At 46.1% G+C, this 18,025-nt stretch overlaps 1 protein-coding gene across 1 annotated transcript in view; it reads left to right on the top strand.

Moving 5' to 3' along the window:
- The window catches only part of DNAH14 (dynein axonemal heavy chain 14), a 277,358-nt gene that overhangs the window by 90,965 nt on the left and 168,368 nt on the right, over window positions 1-18,025 (top strand). The window contains exons 22-25 of the mRNA XM_019483009.2: window positions 434-649; window positions 1,499-1,574; window positions 11,241-11,458; window positions 12,219-12,471. Of these exons, the coding sequence (XP_019338554.2) occupies window positions 434-649; window positions 1,499-1,574; window positions 11,241-11,458; window positions 12,219-12,471 (763 nt within the window). The remainder of the gene's footprint in view (window positions 1-433; window positions 650-1,498; window positions 1,575-11,240; window positions 11,459-12,218; window positions 12,472-18,025) is intronic.

Genomic DNA, 18,025 nt, shown 5'->3' with positions numbered 1-18,025 from the left:
GGGTCTGACACCCCAGCCACTTCGGGTCTGACCCCGCTCCACCCCCCTCCCCCGCTTCAGGTCCGACTCCGCTCCACCCCTCCCCCATCCCCAGTTTGGGTCGGACCCTGCCCCCTCATTCAGGTCCAACCCTGCTCCAAACCTTCCTTCACCCCCAGTTTAGGTTGAACCCCACCCTGGTTCAGGTCCAACCTTGCTTCCCTCTCTCCCCCCGAATTTTATGGTGGTTTTGCAAAGCAGGTAAGTGTCAAGTTAGTACCAGTCTTTGCCAGTAGTTTGTTTTATTTATGTCACAAAACAACTTAGGAAGTCAGGCTTGCAAAGTCTGTGCCTAGTGCTCTTTCAGTCTCAGGACTAAAGGCCTTGTGATTGAATTAGACTTAAAATAATACTAGGACATAAATTCTGCAATTAATTTTTTTCTTTACTTCAGAACTCAACAAAGAAGGGAAAAGTAGAAACCTTTGTTATAAACCCTAAGTGTGTCAGTCTTGGAGAGCTCTTTGGACAGACTGATCCTAGCACCATGGAGTGGTCTGATGGTCTGTTGGCATCAGCAGTTCGAACATTTGCAAAACATTCCATCAAAAAACCAAAAAAAAAGGAGGCAAATACTGATGCCATCTCAGAGATTCAGGACTGTTATACTGTAAGTTCAAAAGTTATTTTAATAGGAAGAATTACATTAGAGTCTAACATGACTTGTAATCTGAGCCAGCTGCAGGACTTTGAGTTATGCCAGAGGTTTTCAACCTTTTTAGATCAGTGTACCCTGGCTTCTGGATACGGAGCAGTGTACCCCTGGTGTCTGGACATGGAGTTGGGGGGAGCACGTGGCCATCACATGTGAGCTTCCCCCACATATGGCCAGGTGGGCGGTGCCTGCGTTGCAGCACAGGATGGTGCGTGGTGGTGCTCCATCCTCACCCAGCTGCGCATACCCGCTGGGGCCTTCTCAAGTCCCCCTGGGGGTATGCGTACTCCTGGTTGACAACCTCTGAGTTATGCCGAAAGCTATCCTTGGAGCTCACTCCCCCACTCACTCCTTTCCTCACAGTTATCCTTTTCTATACTCACTTCCTTTAAGAAGAAGAGCTAGCAGAATGTCAGTTAATACTGTTCTGATCAAATGTTGCTGTTAATGAACTCAATTAACGCTTTATCTTTGATCAAGATTTCATCCTTGGGGCTATAGTTTCTAGTCACATGTTTAATTTTGAACTATTCTTCAATGTCAGGGATCTCCAAAAACAAATGGATTCCTTTTAGATGTGGGTCTCACAAATAGTTCTTCTTGCATACCTCCAAACTGCTAAGTTTAATGCTTACATTTCATGACTGAGATTTCACCCATTACAGGGAGAGTGGGGTCTAAGAGATTGTGAGCCACCTTTGTGCCTCCCTGGCACTGTACTGCTTTGCTAGAATGGGGTCTTAATTGTATATGTGGTATAAGTATAATTTGTACAGTAAATATTACTATTTCTGCTTATTTTAGTTGAACACCTTGGAACAAACCAATTCTTCAGTGGCAGTAAGAAGCAAACAAGCAACAACATTTCCTTATAATGACTGTAAGTACTCTGAATATACAAATATTGAACAAATGATAGGCAAGGTCCTTTGATTAGATATGATATCTTTTATTAGACCAACTGAGTAGTTGGAAAAAAGTTCTTCACAAGCTTTCAGGTACAATCACCATGGTAAACATTATTTAACAAAAGGAACTCTTTTCACTCAATTTCTGTTTCTTCTCTGTCTGTCTCCACAATGATGAGCTAGAACTGAGGAAGAGGAGGAACCTATGATAAACTCATAAGTAAGCTACAGAAGTATGGGTTGGATGAAGGAACTGTAAGGTGGATAGAAAACTGACTGGATCATTGGGCTTAGAGGGTAGTAATCTTTTGGCAGCTGGTATCAAGTGGAGTGCCCCAGGGGTTGGTCCTGGGGCTGGTTTTGTTCAATATTTTCATCAGTGACTTGGAAGATGGGATGGAGTGCACCATCAGCAAGTTTACAGATGACACCAAGCTGGGGGGAGTAGTAGATGTACTGGAGGGTAGGGCTTGGATTCAGAGAGACCTCGACAAATTGAAGGATTAGGCCAAAAGAAATCTCATGAGATTCAATAAGGACAAGTGCAAAGTCCTCCACTTAGAATGGAACAATCCCATGTACCAGTACAGCCTGGGGATTGATTGACTAAAAAGCAGCTCTACAGAGAAGGACCTGAGAGTTATAGTAGACAATAAGATGAATATGAGCCAACAGTGTGCCCTTGTTGCAAAGAAGGGTAATGGCATATTGGGCTGCATTAGTAGTAGGAGTGTTGCCAGCAGATCTAGGGAAGTGAATATTCCCCTCTTCAGCGCTGGTGAGTCCACATCTGGCGTACTGTGTCCAGTTTTGGGTCCCTCACTACAGAAAGGATGTGGACAAGTTGGAGAGAGTCTAGTGGAGGGCATGACTTCTGAGGAGAGTCTGAGAGAACTGGGCTTATTTAATCTGGAGAAGAGAAGACTAAGGGGGGATTTAGCAGCAGCCTTCAACTACCTGAACAGAGAGGTTGTGGAACCTCCCTTCTTAGTGGTTTTTAAGGCCTGGCTAGACAAAGTCTTGGGTGGGATGATCTAGTTGGCGATGGCTCTGCTTTGAGCAGCAGGTTGGACTAGATGACCTCCTGAGGTCCCTTCCAACCCTCATTTTCTATGATTCTATGGTACTATGGACCTGTAACCATCATTCACTTGGCCAGTTTTCCTAAATATTCCAATTTAAAACATAGGGATCACTTACTGGCCCAATTTTGATGGACTTATTTGCAGTGAATATTACCTTAGACCCTTTTTCATTAAGCTGTCTAGTGGTGCTGACACTCTGCGCTGATGAATCTAAAATTTTGGTGGGTACTACAATAGACAGAATTTTTTAAAGAGTTTTTCTACAAATAATTGACCATATGCACATTCGGAATACTGGGTTTGTCCCATACGAGGAGCCTTTGGCTAGAGCCTGTTTGCCTTGGCAGTACCTATAGTCTGGAACCAGTTTTGGCAATGGCATGGTCACCACTGGCTTAGTGCATGTCCCATGCCAGAGGCAGATCTCCTCTGAGTATTCCTCAGCACTTGGCCCTTCTTCTTTAGACCTGTTTAGTCTCCATTACAAACGGGAAGGGGAAGGTTTATGGAATCTTTTGAATCTTCATTTCCCTCTGAGGGTGCCCCATCTCCATCTTTTTGAAGATCCTGGAAAATTCCAAGAGCTGATATATGGTCTGGCACATCCTGACATCCTGCCTTCCTATGGACAAGCAGGCAGGTAGAAAATATAGGGTTCTCCCCAGGAAAGCCAAATGTCTTCATCACAAGTGTTTGTGTTTGCCAATGAAAAGGGCAGAGCAGGGGTGTCAGTCACTTGGCCCTCTAGGCTGTATGTGGACCATGGGACTCCTCACAGCCTGGAACTGGACCATAATTTAAACCTGTTTAAATGAGGGAAAATCCATTGTTATTTATCTCACAGTGAAAGCACAATAAGAGCAGGCGCATGAAACAGTTACAGCATGTAGGTGTCCTCATCTTCAGTCGCCTGAATTTGGGGGTGATCCTGCAAAAGCATTTAAAAAGTCAATCATTCTAACAGTCTACCTGAGGAAACGCTAATCAAAGGATTCCTGATGTTGCAGTGAGTGTAGATATGAATCAGTAGTCCAATTTTTTATACGAATGTTTAACTATGCTCCCTGTAATGCCATCTGCAAATCTATGGCAGATGTGTGATCAGGGACTTCAACCAGGTTGTATCCAGTACTAGCTATTTCAATGGCATCTCTTATTCATGCAACCCTTCCCCTCCCCCCCACAAAAAAAGAGTGGTCTTATGGGATTGGATTAGTGGTCCATCAAATCAAGTGTCCCATTTACAACAGTAACAACAATATAGTACCATTTACTTCAGAAGAAGGCATGAAATACCATGTGGGAAGCAATCCTGGTATTCTCAAGATAAATCTTCTCCTGCCTTACATTAGAGTTTGGCTTATGCTTGCAGCATGAGAAACAAGGCCAAGTAATCAAATCATTTTTCTGGCAATTAAAATAATTTCCAGGACAGCAAAGAAACTTCTGCCTCTCAAGACAATTAATGTTAAAAGTTAGAGAAAAGAGAAATAGGAAAAATTGCAGTTCTCCTCTTTGCCCTAGTGCCCTAGCATCCATTTGAGTTTGTAGATAGTAAGGGAATCTCCAAAACAGAAAACACTAGCCCCTTTGAAGCAGGAACACCTTCATCCAATCTGGAAGTATCTACAGTAATGGCCTAGACATCAGAAGAGAAGCGCAGCATGGATTCTTCATTAGCATCTGAAAGTTTTTGGCATCCAGCCTGAAATCCACCAGGTACAGGAATTAGTATTTTTTTGAAAAAATTACATTTTTGGCACCAAACGAATCTAAAAGCTCTTTATGGCAGGGATAACTACTTCTTGATTTGCGTAGTAATGGTCTGAGTTATAAATGCTACTGTAATACAGACATGAACAACGCATGCCTCTGGAGGCTGTGGGGGGCATGGCGACCACCCACAGGTGGCTGTGTCAGCGGCAGGGGCGTGGCGGCAGTGAGCAGTGACCGCCTGCAGGTGACCACAGTGACGGTGGTGAGGGCGAGTCAAACGGGGACCACCCACAGGCAGCCACAGCAGTTGGCAGCAGGGAGTGGGTGGCAAGCGGTGGGCGGCAAATGGGGACCTCCCACAACCGCTGTCTGCACTGTAGGCAGCAGTGAGCGGGGACCACCCACAGCCACTGGTGGCTGGGGGGGGGGGGGGTGGCAACCACCTGCAGAAGCTGGCAGTGGCTTCGGTGGCGGCCAATCTCAGGGGGAGTACGTGCCCCCCTGTACCCTCCCTACACGTTGCCTATGAATTGTACAAACAAAATAATACTCTGGTGATATTATCTAAATTACAATTTCTCCAGAATGACTGACCAGCCACCGTAGAAAAATATTTACAAGCCCTATTGGCATTCTGCGAAAGGACTATGACATTCCATCTGAGCATTGTCAGGTACCAAAAATTAATCCAAATGACAGATTAGATGAACCTGTGCCTGGACTTTCTAAGCACTATTATACTGTCTGTAAAAGTCTCTATGACACGATCTATAAAACAATCAAACTGATGCTGTCATGAAAAAAGTTGTCACTAGAGCTTTAGAAACATCTTTGAAGCTAATTTGTTGCTTCCCCAATTCCTGAGAAATTGTTTCCCATTATTTTTCTGTGACCCTGTAATACTCAGAGGGCACTCCTACATGTGCATTTAAGCACAACTAAATTTAATGCACATTAAGCTAATGCTCATTGCACAATTTTTGGCAGGTGTCTACTCACGCAGGGACTTGGCACTAAAGTTAGTGCCAAGTCCCTGCAGCCCTGCCACGTGCCCCTAGTGCAGGGACAGGCAAAATATGGTCCACAGACCAGATCCAGCCCACCAGGACATTATATCCGGTCCGCGGAGCCCCTAAAACATTTAGTAAATTAATATTTATTTGCCCCGCCTCCCTGTCAAAGCTGGCTGGAGCCAGGGGCAGTAGGACCCTGAAGGAGCACTCAGCAGGCTTGAGCAGCCCAGCCCCACCCACCCCCAGCCAGTTCCCTGCTTTCCTGCCTTCACCCTGCTCCACGTGGCTGTGGCTTCTGGCTGCATCCCCCAGCCACAGAGTATGGGACCAGGCTGGTAGGGGGGAGTGCGAGTGCATGTGCGTGCGTGCGTGTGTGTGTGTGTGTGTGTGTGTGCGCGTGTGCGCGCACACAGTCACAGGGGCAGAGTGTGTGTGTGTGTGTGTGTGCGTGTGCAGGCACAGGGGCAGAGTGTGTATGTGTGTTCATAGGGTGAGTCACACACACACACACCCCTCCATACACATGCACCTACTCCTCCCCTCACACTGCCATACACAAACCCCAGCAATCCTTCCCCCATACCCACCCACACCCCACATACCCACACACCCACAACTCCCACAAACCTATACCCACCCCCCATGATATACAAGAATAAGACTTAATTTTATGCTATTGTGCAGTCACCTCTGTGTTTACTACACAAACGCATGTAAATCGGTACAAAATATTTTTTTAAATCAAATTAATGAATGTTATAGATGGTCACTTTTTAGAATATAATTTGATATTTTTCTGGTTCTGAGATGGCAAAACCCCTGGCTGAAAGGAGTACTTCTGGGGTCAAGGGCAAGGACTTCTGGTGGCAAAGGGCAGGGGTTAGAGGGTGGAACTTCTGGTCCCAAGATGGTGACCAGGAGGCGGGGCACCTGTCAAGGGGCAGGGCTACCCATGGGGCCCTTGACAGCTTGCCAAAACTCGATAAGTGGCCCTCCACCCAAAATAATTGCCCACCCGTACTCTAGTGGCTGGGCAGACCCAACACTAATGTTAGTGCTGGGTCATGTTGACACATGCACTAATGCACTTTAACTAATCACGCCTAAACTTGATGCATGCATTTGCAGGTACCAAACTTAGGCGCAATTAGCCTAATTTCACCATTTTTAATATGCATTAAGGGTGCACATGTGTAGATGTGTGCCCGTAATGTGTATTAAATTAAGCTAATGCTCATTAACGCGTCTTGTGTAGATGCGCCCAGACTGTGGCTTCTAAGCCACAAGTGTCTCTCCAACCATGTCTCTTTACAGAAAATATTACCTAGTGCATGCATTTAAAAATAATTGTATACCTTTCCTACAGCAAATCTTGGGGTGTAAATATTGCTGTGGCTCTTTGGTTAATGCTGTCTCCTCATGTAGCTCCTAAACTAGTTAATACTGAGTGCTATGACTCTATCCACAGAATTCTCTTGGATGATTGTGGCATAAATAGACAGTCCTAGCACTCTAAAGACAGATCACATGCTCATGGAATATATGTATTAGTTGCACCCTCTTCAACCTCTTCCATCTAAAATACCGGAGCTTTGTGGCTTCAGAGCTGCTGCAGGCAAGAAGTTAAAATCCTATACCAGCTGGCATGCTAGGCATCACAGATGTCTTTAGGAATACTGTTGGAAAACATTTGTGAGCCTCATCGGAAGAAATTTTGCCTTTAGTGGTAAATGATATCAGAAGCTGATAAAATGAGAAATTTCCTCTCTTTTTTTTGGCAAAAAGAATAAAATAAAAGAAAGAACAAAGGAGTCCTCAGTTTCCAGATGTTTGCATTAAAGTGGTATTAAATAACTGATTTTTCTAACAAAGATAATTGTCTTCCTTATATCCTCCACAGTTGAAGGCTTGTATATGGGTATCTTTTCTTTTACATAAACACATATAAGTAGCTGTCAAATCTTATTTCATAAGGACATAAGAATTGTCATTTACTGAGTCAGACCATAGGTCCATCTTGCCCAGCATCCTGTGTCTCACAGTGGCGAAGAGTGGATGCTGAAAAGGAGAACTCTTATACTCCCGAGTTGTTTGTCCAAGCTTCCACTTGTAAGCTTCCTTTTTGGTTTAAGCTCACTGAAGAGTTCTCTGCTAAGCCAAGCTGGTCACTTGCCACATTTACCTGCACATTGGGATGGTTTATTCAAAACACAGCCAACTCTTCTGGATTTCTTCCCCCCTTAGATTGTCCTTCCAGGGGATCTTGTCCATCCATTCCCTGAGGGAGTCGAAGTCTGCTTTTCTGAAAGCCGGGGTCCATACTCTGCTGCTCTCCTTTCTTCCTTTTGTCAGGATCCTGAACTCAGTCATCTCATGGTCACTGCTGCCCAACTTGCCATCCACTTCTACATCCCCCACCAATTCTTTCCTGTTTTGTGAGCAGTAGGTCAAGAAGAGCATGGCTCCTAGTTGGTCTCTCCAACACTTGCACTAGGAATTTGTCTCCAGCACTCTCCAAAAACTTCCTGGATTCCTGTGCACTGCTTCCTGCTTGCATTGCCCTCGCAGCAGGTGTCAGGGTGATTGAAGTCCCCCATGAAAACCAGGGCCTCTAATCTGGAAACTTCTGCTAATTGTCTAAAGAAAGCCTCATCCTCACGTACCTTATCCTTCTGGTCTGATGGCCTATAACAGACATCCACCATAACATCACCCTTGTTGCTCTCCCCTCTAACTTTAACCCAGGGACTTTCAACATGTTCATCTCCATTTTCATACTGGAGCTCTAAGCAATCATATGGCTCTTGTATATAAAGTGAAACTCCTCCTCCTCTTCTCCCCTGCCTGTCCTTCCTGAACAGTTTGTACCTATCCATGACAGTGCTCCAGTCATGCAAGCTATCCCACCAAGTCTCTGCTACTCCAATCACATCACAGTTCCTTGACTGTGCAAGGACTTCCAAGGCTTCCTGCTTGTTCCTCAGGCTCCTTGCATTTGTGTACAGACACCTGAGGTGATTAGCTGATTGCCCTATTTTCTCAGGAAGAATGAGGCCTCCTCAGCTGTCCCCTCCTGCTTCTGTTTCCTCCAGGTCCCCAACTTCCCCACCTACCTCAAGGCTTTGTTCTCCATCCCCTGGTGAACCTAGTTTAAAGCCCTCTTCACTGCGTTAGCAAGCCTGTCTGCTCTTCCCTCTTTTTCAGGTGGATCCCATCTCTTCCTAACAAGCCTTCTTCTTGGAACAACATCCTATGGTCAAAGAAGCTGAATCCCTGGTGGCAACACAACTTGTGCAGCCATGGATTGATCTGCAGGATGCATCTACTCCTGCCAGGGCCCTTTCTCTTGACTGGAAGGATTGAAAAGAACACCACCTGTGACCCCGTCCTGTTCATCCTTGTACCAAGAGCTGTGTAGTCACTCTTGGTCTACTCAGGGTCACCCCTAACAGTATCATTGGTGCCCACATGGATAAGCAGCATAGGGTAGTAGTCAGGAGGTTGGACGACTCTCAGTAATCCTTCCATGACATCACAGATCTGGGCTCCAGGCAAGCAGCAAACCTCCTGGGACAACAGGTCAGGCTTGCAGATGGATTCCTCCATCCCACACAGAAGGGAGTCTCCAACCACCATCACCACCCATCTTTTCCTCTTCTTGGCAGTGGTCTCCATCCTCCCCACCTTGGGGATTCCTGGCCTGGCCTCTTCCACCAATAGAATGCACTCCTCCTCCTCTGTTACTAGTGCTCTATATCTGTTCTCCAGGCAAACCACTGCACATGGGGATGTTGACTTCTTGCTGCCAGAAGTTACAAGCTTCCAGCTTCCACCTTCCTGGAAGTCCATGCCCTCTTACACATGTCCACATATATATGTCCATTGTAGTTGACTCTCAGTATACATAGAGGTATCTTCACAGTTTCCATGCTTAGGATCTGGTATCAATTGGAAACCTCTACCATGGTGGAATTCCTCCTGTCCTCCTCTTTGTGGTGGACACAGACTGCTAATCATCTTCCTTCAGTGCACATAGTAGGTCTTCTCATCCTTTTGCCTCAGCTGTTAATCATGCAACCTGATTTCTCTCTGCTTTCATGACATCCAGTTCCTTTCTTCCTTGAATCTAAAGTAGTGCTGCTTTAAAACCTTTGAAGATCCATCTATATGATAAACTTGCCAAAATGATTACTTCCTACCCCTTTATGAGGATTGTGCTGCTATATGTATTACCTTCGTACCAGCTGACAAATTCTGACTCTTGTCAGGCAGAAAACCCAGAGTAAGGATGATGGCTCTTAATAGTGATATTAGGCACTTGTTAAAGGTTTTGTTTGCTTTTTAAGAGACTGTTGTCAAGTGAATTGAAACTTTTCACTGAGGCACTTAAATTTGGCACCTTTCCATTATGATGAGTGTCGCCATCCCTCGAACATGACAGGCAACTATAAACAGCATTGTAAAAGTACAGCTTCCCACTACTTTTCGTGTTTATTAAAGAGATGAATGGCTAAGAAGTTTGTAGTTATTACTAATAAATTATGGCTCCCAGGAAAGTGCTTGGTTCTCTATAAACATAAAAATCACAGTTCCTTCCTCCACTAATTTTGGCAGTCTCTATGTACTTGACAAAGAAGACAAAAACAAGGTGTAAAAGGAATTGGTAGTGAATAGATGGGAACAGTTGTAAATGCAGATAATGAGAATGCTTGGTGATCCTGCACTACCAGAAATGTAATATCTCATCCAGTGCCTAATGTCCTGATGGAAAATATGTAGGAGAAACTAAATAACAACTGCATACCAGAATAAAGACACACTGGAAATCTATCAAAGACAAAAATACCCAATTTCCTGTGGGTACACCTCACAAGACAACCACCCTCTCTAGTCTCTCAGTTCTAGTCCTTAAAGGGAATTTGGGGGGCTCATCTTTGAAACACCTTTCAAAGATAAGCCTACTAACTTCACTTCATAAATCTACCGGATACAAAAAACCATGGACTAAATATAGACATTAGATATAAGGCACATTATAACCTGCCTGATATCTGATAGGTAACCCATCTGTCTGCATTTTACCAGCTGTATTCTATCACCAGTTCAACATCCCCCCCTTTTCCCCTACCCCACCTACCTGACTCACACCTATTGTCTCCCATTGCCTCTGATCTTCACTGCCATGCATTTACATTTTTACAGACCTGCATTTTGCATATTGGCTTCTATTCTATCTAGGAGAGCGCACAAAACACCAACCAACTCTCTCTATGCCTAAAGAAGGGTTTTTTATACCCAAAAGCTTGCAAAGAACAATTTTTCCAACTATTTAGCTGTTATAAAAAAAGATATCACATTCACCCAAAGAACTTTGTCTGGTGAACTTGTATACATTTCAAAGTTTAATTTTTACTAGCCAATTGCCTGTCAGAAATGGCAGGGGGAGTAGGCGGGGCCAGAGTGCTGCCACCCAGCTCTATTGCCACCACTTCCAAGGAGCAGGGCTGGGAGGGAGAGGGGGTGAGGCCAGCAGTGTTGGCGTTGCCCCCCAGCTCTGTCCCCTCTGTCCCTGCCATCATGACGGCATGCCACCACTGCCACCTCCTGTCCGGAACGTTCTCAGAGCACTCTGATCAGTTGTTTCAGTCAGCATTGTGATTGGATGCCAAGGCAACCAGTCAGAGTGCAAATAAAGTGTTACAGGCAGACAGACAGACTAAGGCTTTTATTTATATATATATATATATATATATATATATATATATAATTTTGTTGCATTTATGACAGTCAAATTGTGAAACAAATGTCTAATGCTTATTTTCAGGTGAAACTAATAATGACTGGCAGTGGATAATTTTGGATGGCCCAGTAGACACAATTTGGATAGAAAACTTAAATACTGTTCTAGATGACACTAGAATGCTCTGTCTTGCTAACAGTGAAAGAATTAACTTGCCATCAAGGATCAGAATGATATTTGAAGTGGATAGTCTCTCTCAGGCTAGCCCTGCTACTGTCAGTAGATGTGCAATGGTTTTTGTGGTAAGGCTTTTTAAAGAAAAACAATCATAGATTATTGTTTTAGCTATGAATTATAATGTATAATTTATTTATAATAATATAGACAAGCAGCAAAACACATGCAGCATTGGATTGCCAAATACCCTTGTATAAGAGTTACCTCTATACCCAAAGACATGGATTGCAAATATTTGAATCCACCTATCACATAGGCTGATGGTTGAATTAAGAACTCATTATCCTGTGATACTGATAGGAATACAGTGACCTTTATATTCAGGTGTCCAAATACATGTTTGTGTTCCATCTGATCTACAAACTAGTCAAGGGGGGCCAGCAGGCATTGAGAGAGTCCCTGTTCACCCGAGCAATCCCAGGAGTTACAAGAAACAATGGACACAAGCTAGCAGAGGGTAGTTTCAGGCTAGACATTAGGAAGTGCTATTTCACTGTCAGGGCGGTTAGGACCTGGAACCAACTTCCAAAAAAAGTGGTGCTGGCTCCTACCCTGGGGGTCTTTAAAAGGAGGCTGGATGAACATCTGGCCAGGGTCGTTTGATCCCAGTACTTTTCCTGCCATGGCAGGGGGTCGGACTTGATGATCTGCTCAGGTCCCTTCTGACCCTACCAACTATGAAACTATGATCCCTTTGAAGACAGCGGCACAAAAAAAATCTACTTTATTTAGAGCAGGATCAAACTATACAGTTTGAACAGAACACACACTCTTCTGAGAGTTTATGATGAAATATATATATAGCTCATTTTATGTAATTAATAGGATCCAACTAATCTGGGATGGGAACCATACGTTAAGACTTGGCTATTGAAGATCTCCAGAATCATTCCACAAAGTGGTGTAAAGGTCCTTGAAAGTTTATTTGAAATAAGCATGGAAAAAGGCCTAAACTTTTTAGATAGACACAAGAAAATGCAGCCATTTCCTGTTCAGCAGATGGGACTTGTAATGAATCTCTGCAGAATCCTTGGTGCTTTTATTGATATAATGAGAAAAAATGGAGGCTTTGGTCACAGTAAGTAAATATATTTTCAAATTCACTTAAAATACTCTTTCCTTCCAGGTAGACCTTATTATTTGTGCATATATGGCACATCCAGATGAGCATGGATGCTTGTTTCCCTGGGGACCAGTAGCAGCACACTTTGAGCAGCAAGGGGGGGCAAGGGGGGTGGCAGGTAACCTCATGTGGGGTAGGGGAAGCTGGGACCAGGAACTGTGCTGGTTCCAGTAGCCTTACCTGGGGGCCTCCCAGGGCTGCAGCCGTAGCAGGAAGCCTGGCATGCAGCTGGAGCATGGCTCTGACCAGCTAGGCTCTGATTTGGGGCGCTGCTGCCATGTGAATTGCCCCACTTCTTTTCAGTGCGGGTTTTTTTTACTCCAGGATCTCCTGGGCCCAGGACGCCCACCCCCTTCACTGCAAGGTAGCAGTGTAGGGAACATCAGCGTGTGCAGTGTGTGACACTGCAGATGGGTCTGTGGTACCACATATTGTATGTCTGCGTTTGTCTGAACATGGCCATAATGACACAGTAATTAATTTGTATCAATACCCAAAGGATATAGACAAACACATTTTAGCCACTTTGAGGGAGAGTTGGGCAGCTGCTTAGGAGTGTGCAGAAGTTCTTATGATCTTAGTGTTAGTTTCCATGATCCTGCAGCAATAGTAGGAAGCTAAATCACCCTAACTTTGACCCTGAGGGTGGAAACAGACGGTATCTGGTTTCTCATTTTTGCCATCTTAAAAAAAATTGTGGCAGCATAAATGCTGATCAAATAGACATCTTTACCCTTTTTTTTTTGCATCACATGACACCACCCCCAGGCTGAGAAACAGTGAATTCAGGGCCTTGTCACACATTACACTTAGGACATGTTAACTGCATGTAAAACACTTGCATCTGAACACTGAATCAGTAAAACACATGCTAAGTGCTATTGTAGCATAGCAAAGTTAGTACTTTTTCTGGTGAGGAGTATCAGCAGATCATATTATTTAACATATGTTGAGGTAATGTACAATTGCTTCACAGAGGTTATATGATCAGGAGACTTCAGTGCAATGGGGGGCTAGGAATGACAAACAGTTATTTGCTGGTCCCAGCCCCTCCTCACTGCACCAGAGCTGGTTCAAGACTGGTGAGCTGTAGACACTTGTGAGGTGAAGTCTTGAACCAGCTCTGGTGTGGTGGGGAGGGAACTAGGACCAACAACAGACTGTCATTCCCAGCTCCCACAACACACCAGCATTATCAAAAACTCCAGTGTTTAGAATGTGTTTCATTTAGATCATAGTAAGCATTACTGTGCAACTGCTTAGAAAACTTTTTAAGGGTGGTGTTACACATTAGGACTGGGATATGCTAAAGCTAGGTGGCATTAAAGTTAGCACATTGTGCAAGTAGTCACACGTTAAGGGTTAATAGCCTCTCTGACATGCATTGCTTGGACTTGCTGCTACAGGGATATCAAGCAGGGCCATGGCTAGGAGCTGCACACCAGCTCTCCAGTGACTCCACCTCTTGTGGCTCCACCTCCAGTGGCTCCACCTCTCATGGCTCACCCCCTGCACCCATGTCTCCCCTCCCTTCCCCTGCCTGGGGCTCACCTCTATCTCCCACCAGATCTCTTTCCTAGCTCCCTTCTTACCTGTGGCTGCTAGTGCTGTCTCAGGAGCAAGAGAAGCAGCCCTTGGACAGGGACAGGAGCAAGTGTACTGGGCTCAGTCAGGAAAGCAGTGGCAGTGCGGGGGGGTCCCCCTCCCTTCCCTCTCCCTTCCCCCTTCCAGCATGTTGGGACTACCTGGGGGGAGCAGAAAGGAAGGGGGAACCTGTCTACTACTGAACCCAACTCCTCGGTGTTTACCACTAGGGCTGGGCAGGGAGGGAGAGCCTGTCCATTTGTTGCCTCTGACACTCTGGGCTGAGCCCAGCCCCTGTGCAACTCCTGGAGTAGGACTGGTGCTTTCCTCTCCCCTGGGCCAGCACCAGCAGCCACAGGTGAGCAGGGATCTAGAAACTGGGGAAGAGATCCAGGGGAGATGGGGGGTAAGCCCAGAATGGGAGCAGAGGAAGAGGGGAAGGGAAGGATTGTGCCTCTTAACACAGAGGGGAAGGGGAGGGAATTCTTACCTTCTATGGGACTCCTTCAACTTCTTTGGCTGTCAGTCCAGGATGGTAATTCTCCAAAGGATAGATTGTCCATGTAGAGGGGGGTGGGGGGTATGATGCTGGGGGGCTGGGAAGAGTACATCCTGAGATTCTGGAGGACTATTCCAAAGTCCTGTTGGCCCTGTGGAGCAGTCTAACTTTACTGTAACACAAGCTAGAAATAATACTCCTCCCTGCAAAAAGGATTCTCTCTCAGAAGCTCAGAGCTCACTTAGTTTGTCTTTTCCTGCCTTAACTTGAAGATGCTCCCATCTTAAGAGTTCTTGACTTGTGGTACAGGTAACATGTAACAACACCCTAACCCATAGTAATGCTTCCTACAGTGTAAGTGTGATCAGTCTGTCTCGCTATTTTAGAGCTATGTGAGGTATCCATACAGTACTGCATTGTGCCATGTAGACATATCCTATGCAATGAGCCCTTTGCTTTAAGACACAGTTCTTTCTCTGATCCCTTGTTCTTCTGGGGAAGGGAAGTTATTTAACTGCTTCTCTATACCAGCATCAGGTAACTATCACCTCCTTCTTATGAATTATTTTTGTTTGTTTCCTAGATTTTCAATGATTTCCTTAATTACCAGGCCATGAGCTTTCTTTTCTATGTATTCCCCGAACCTTAGGTTTCATTAAGTATTTATCTTTAGGTTCTCTGTGCTTGGTTTATTTGATTTTATAGCTGGATTTTTGAGGTCATCGCTTCAAGTTTGGTTCATAATAGTTTTAGAGCTGTGATTTGACTCAGAGCTTTCATTGAAGGATGAATTGATGCTTCGTTCAATTTGCTTTTTTTTCCCCTGAATATACAATGGCTGCTTAATATTTTTCACATTTGTTTCAAGAGTTCTTGACTGTCAAATCTGGGGTAGTGGTACTACCTGTTTTTCTGTTGGCTTTTCTTTACCACTTTATAGACAGTGCTCCAGTAGATGGAGATACAGCTGAGATCAGGAATTTGGTGCTTGTTCCCACAAGTCATTACTTTATTCTAGAGTGTATAGAAAATCACTGTGTCCCCTTGAGAGAAAAATGTACTGACCTGTGAGGAACAAGCACCAAACTCCTGACCAACCTTATACTCCAGGTTCTATTCCACCTACTAAGCTTATAAGTGGACTTGAACACCTAAGTTCTGTCCTATTCAACCTTACTTGAGTCCCTGAAAAACTATTAATATGAAAGGTGAGTAGGTCTAGGGCCTGCCCAAGGATTTTTGCACCCTAGGCAAACAAAATTTTTTTGCCCTCCCTCCCACAGGCAGGATGGGTGCATGCAACTCCTGCCCCAGTGCTGCCCTCTCATGCACAGGGAAACACCTTGCAGAGACAAACTCTTGATCCCCATGTGGGCACAGGAGCCTGTGAGCAGTGCAGCTCCCTTCCCCCCATCCTGCATGAGGCACAAAAGGATGGGGCTTCGGGACACAAGGAGGCTGTCGCAGAGCACTTGGGTGCCCTGCTCCTAAGAAGGAAAAAAACTGCTAGGGAAAGAGCCCTAGCAGTGAGTGACAAGCCTAGCTGCTGGTTGCCAGGGCAGCCAGAGGAGGTCAGCTGACCAGAAGGGGCAGGGCCTGGCTCCCATATAAAACCCGGGGGCTGAGGCCAGGTTGGCAGTTCTCTACCAGCAGCCAGGGGGGAAGGAGCTCCCCCTGAGCAAAGGTGAGAGGAGAGGCCTGACTGCAGGTACAGCCCCAGGGCTGGATAAAGGATGGAGCATCCATGGGGTGTTTTGAGTAATGTTGTTATAGCCGGGTGGCTTCTGTTTATGTTATAGCCGAGGGGCTCCTGTTTTGTTTACTGTTTAATACCGGTGGTTTGGGTGAGGCTATTTGGGGTTGGAGGAGGCCTCGTAGGGGACCCACAGCAGTGTGGGGACCCCAGCATCAGCAAGGGCGCAGCATTCGGGGTGCATTAACCCCAGCCCCAGAGAGGGGGGCAGTTGAGAATCCCCAGAGAGGGGACGTTGATGAGAAGCCCCAGTGCGGATGTGTTGAGCCCCAGAGAGGGGGGCAGTAAGAAGCCCCAGAGAGGGGGCATTGGCAAGAAGTCCCAGTGCAGGTATAGTGAGCCCCAGAGAAGGGGGCAGCATTTTGGAGAAGCCCCAGAGAAAGGGGCAGCATTGACAAGTGCCAGAGAGGGCACAGGGTGAGACCAGGGTCACGCAGGGCCCAGAGAGGACAACAGGGCACATTATAACAGGGCTGTGACCAAACAACATCAATTCCATCTGCGAGGCTTGGGGCGTGGTAAAGGGGTGGTTGGAGGCCCACATAGCCCATAAGGCTAGGGTGCCCTGAAACAACTGTGCTACCATCTATCGTGGAGCAGGACCTACCAGGGGTCTGGGAAGGCACAGGGTCAGAGTGTACAGCTAACTGTGACCAAGAGGGTGTGAAAGGCAGCCTCCCAATTATATATTTTGTCATCAAAGACGTGGTGGGCGAGGATCGAGGGTGCTCATTGGGCCCACTTGGCACGGTAAGGGCGCCTTGGGAAGATCACAGCCGTACTCCAGGACCCCACCCCGTGACAGAGGCAAAAGAGAAGGCCCAACTGTCTGCCATGCCTCTGGCCACTGCAGGAAGCTGCCTGCCTGGGAAATGCAGGCCTCCACTCCCACTGGTCTACCCCACCTCAGAGCCTTAAAGAAAAGCGGGTCACAGATGTACACAGAGGGCACGTCTACATGAGCACTTTACTGCAAATTAGACTAATCTAATGCGCAGTGACGCATCACTGTCTACACATGCACAGCAGTTAATGGGCAGTAGATGAATGTAAAGTGCTGTTTGTTAGTACTGACAGATACAGGTACTAGCCAATGGCGGTTTATGTTAATGTGCCTGAATGCACGTATAGATGTTGAACCCAGAGCAAATCGCTCCTAGTCAGCCCAAGAAGCAAGGGGCCTCAAATGCTGTTCAGGTTAGCCCCAAGCTCTTGGGGGTAAAGGAGGAGCTGACCCTGGTTCTGGGGGGAGTTCTGAGTGACGCAGAGCTCAGGGTTGGGTAAGCAGGGCAGGGCAGTGACAGCTCAGTGTCCTGGGCTGGCATCAGGGAGCCACACCTCCTGCTCCATGCCACTGGGGGCTTGACCCTTATGCTGCTCTAGGTGCCTTGGAGCATCAGGGGAGGGGAAGGGGGGTGTTAAGAAGGGAACGGGTTGCAGGTGGCCAGTGCAATGGGAGGGCAAAGTTTTTTGCCTAGCTTTCCTTGCTCAGTCCTCAGTTGTTGGGCAGGCACAGCTGCCAGAGGGCTGTCTCCATCTCTGCCCAGCTGTTTCCTCCCCCTCTACATCCACAGGAGGTGAAGGGTCTCTGCCAGGGGGTGCAGCTTGTCCCACAGCTGGAAGAGGAGTGAGGGGAGGCGAGAAAGGAAAGAGGATCACAGGGGAGGCATGGC

The sequence above is a fragment of the Alligator mississippiensis genome, chromosome 1 (assembly GCF_030867095.1).
Source record: "Alligator mississippiensis isolate rAllMis1 chromosome 1, rAllMis1, whole genome shotgun sequence".
Taxonomy (NCBI): Eukaryota; Metazoa; Chordata; order Crocodylia; family Alligatoridae; genus Alligator; species Alligator mississippiensis.
Note: the sequence above shows the minus strand (reverse complement) of the source record. Positions and strands in the feature narration are given on the sequence as shown.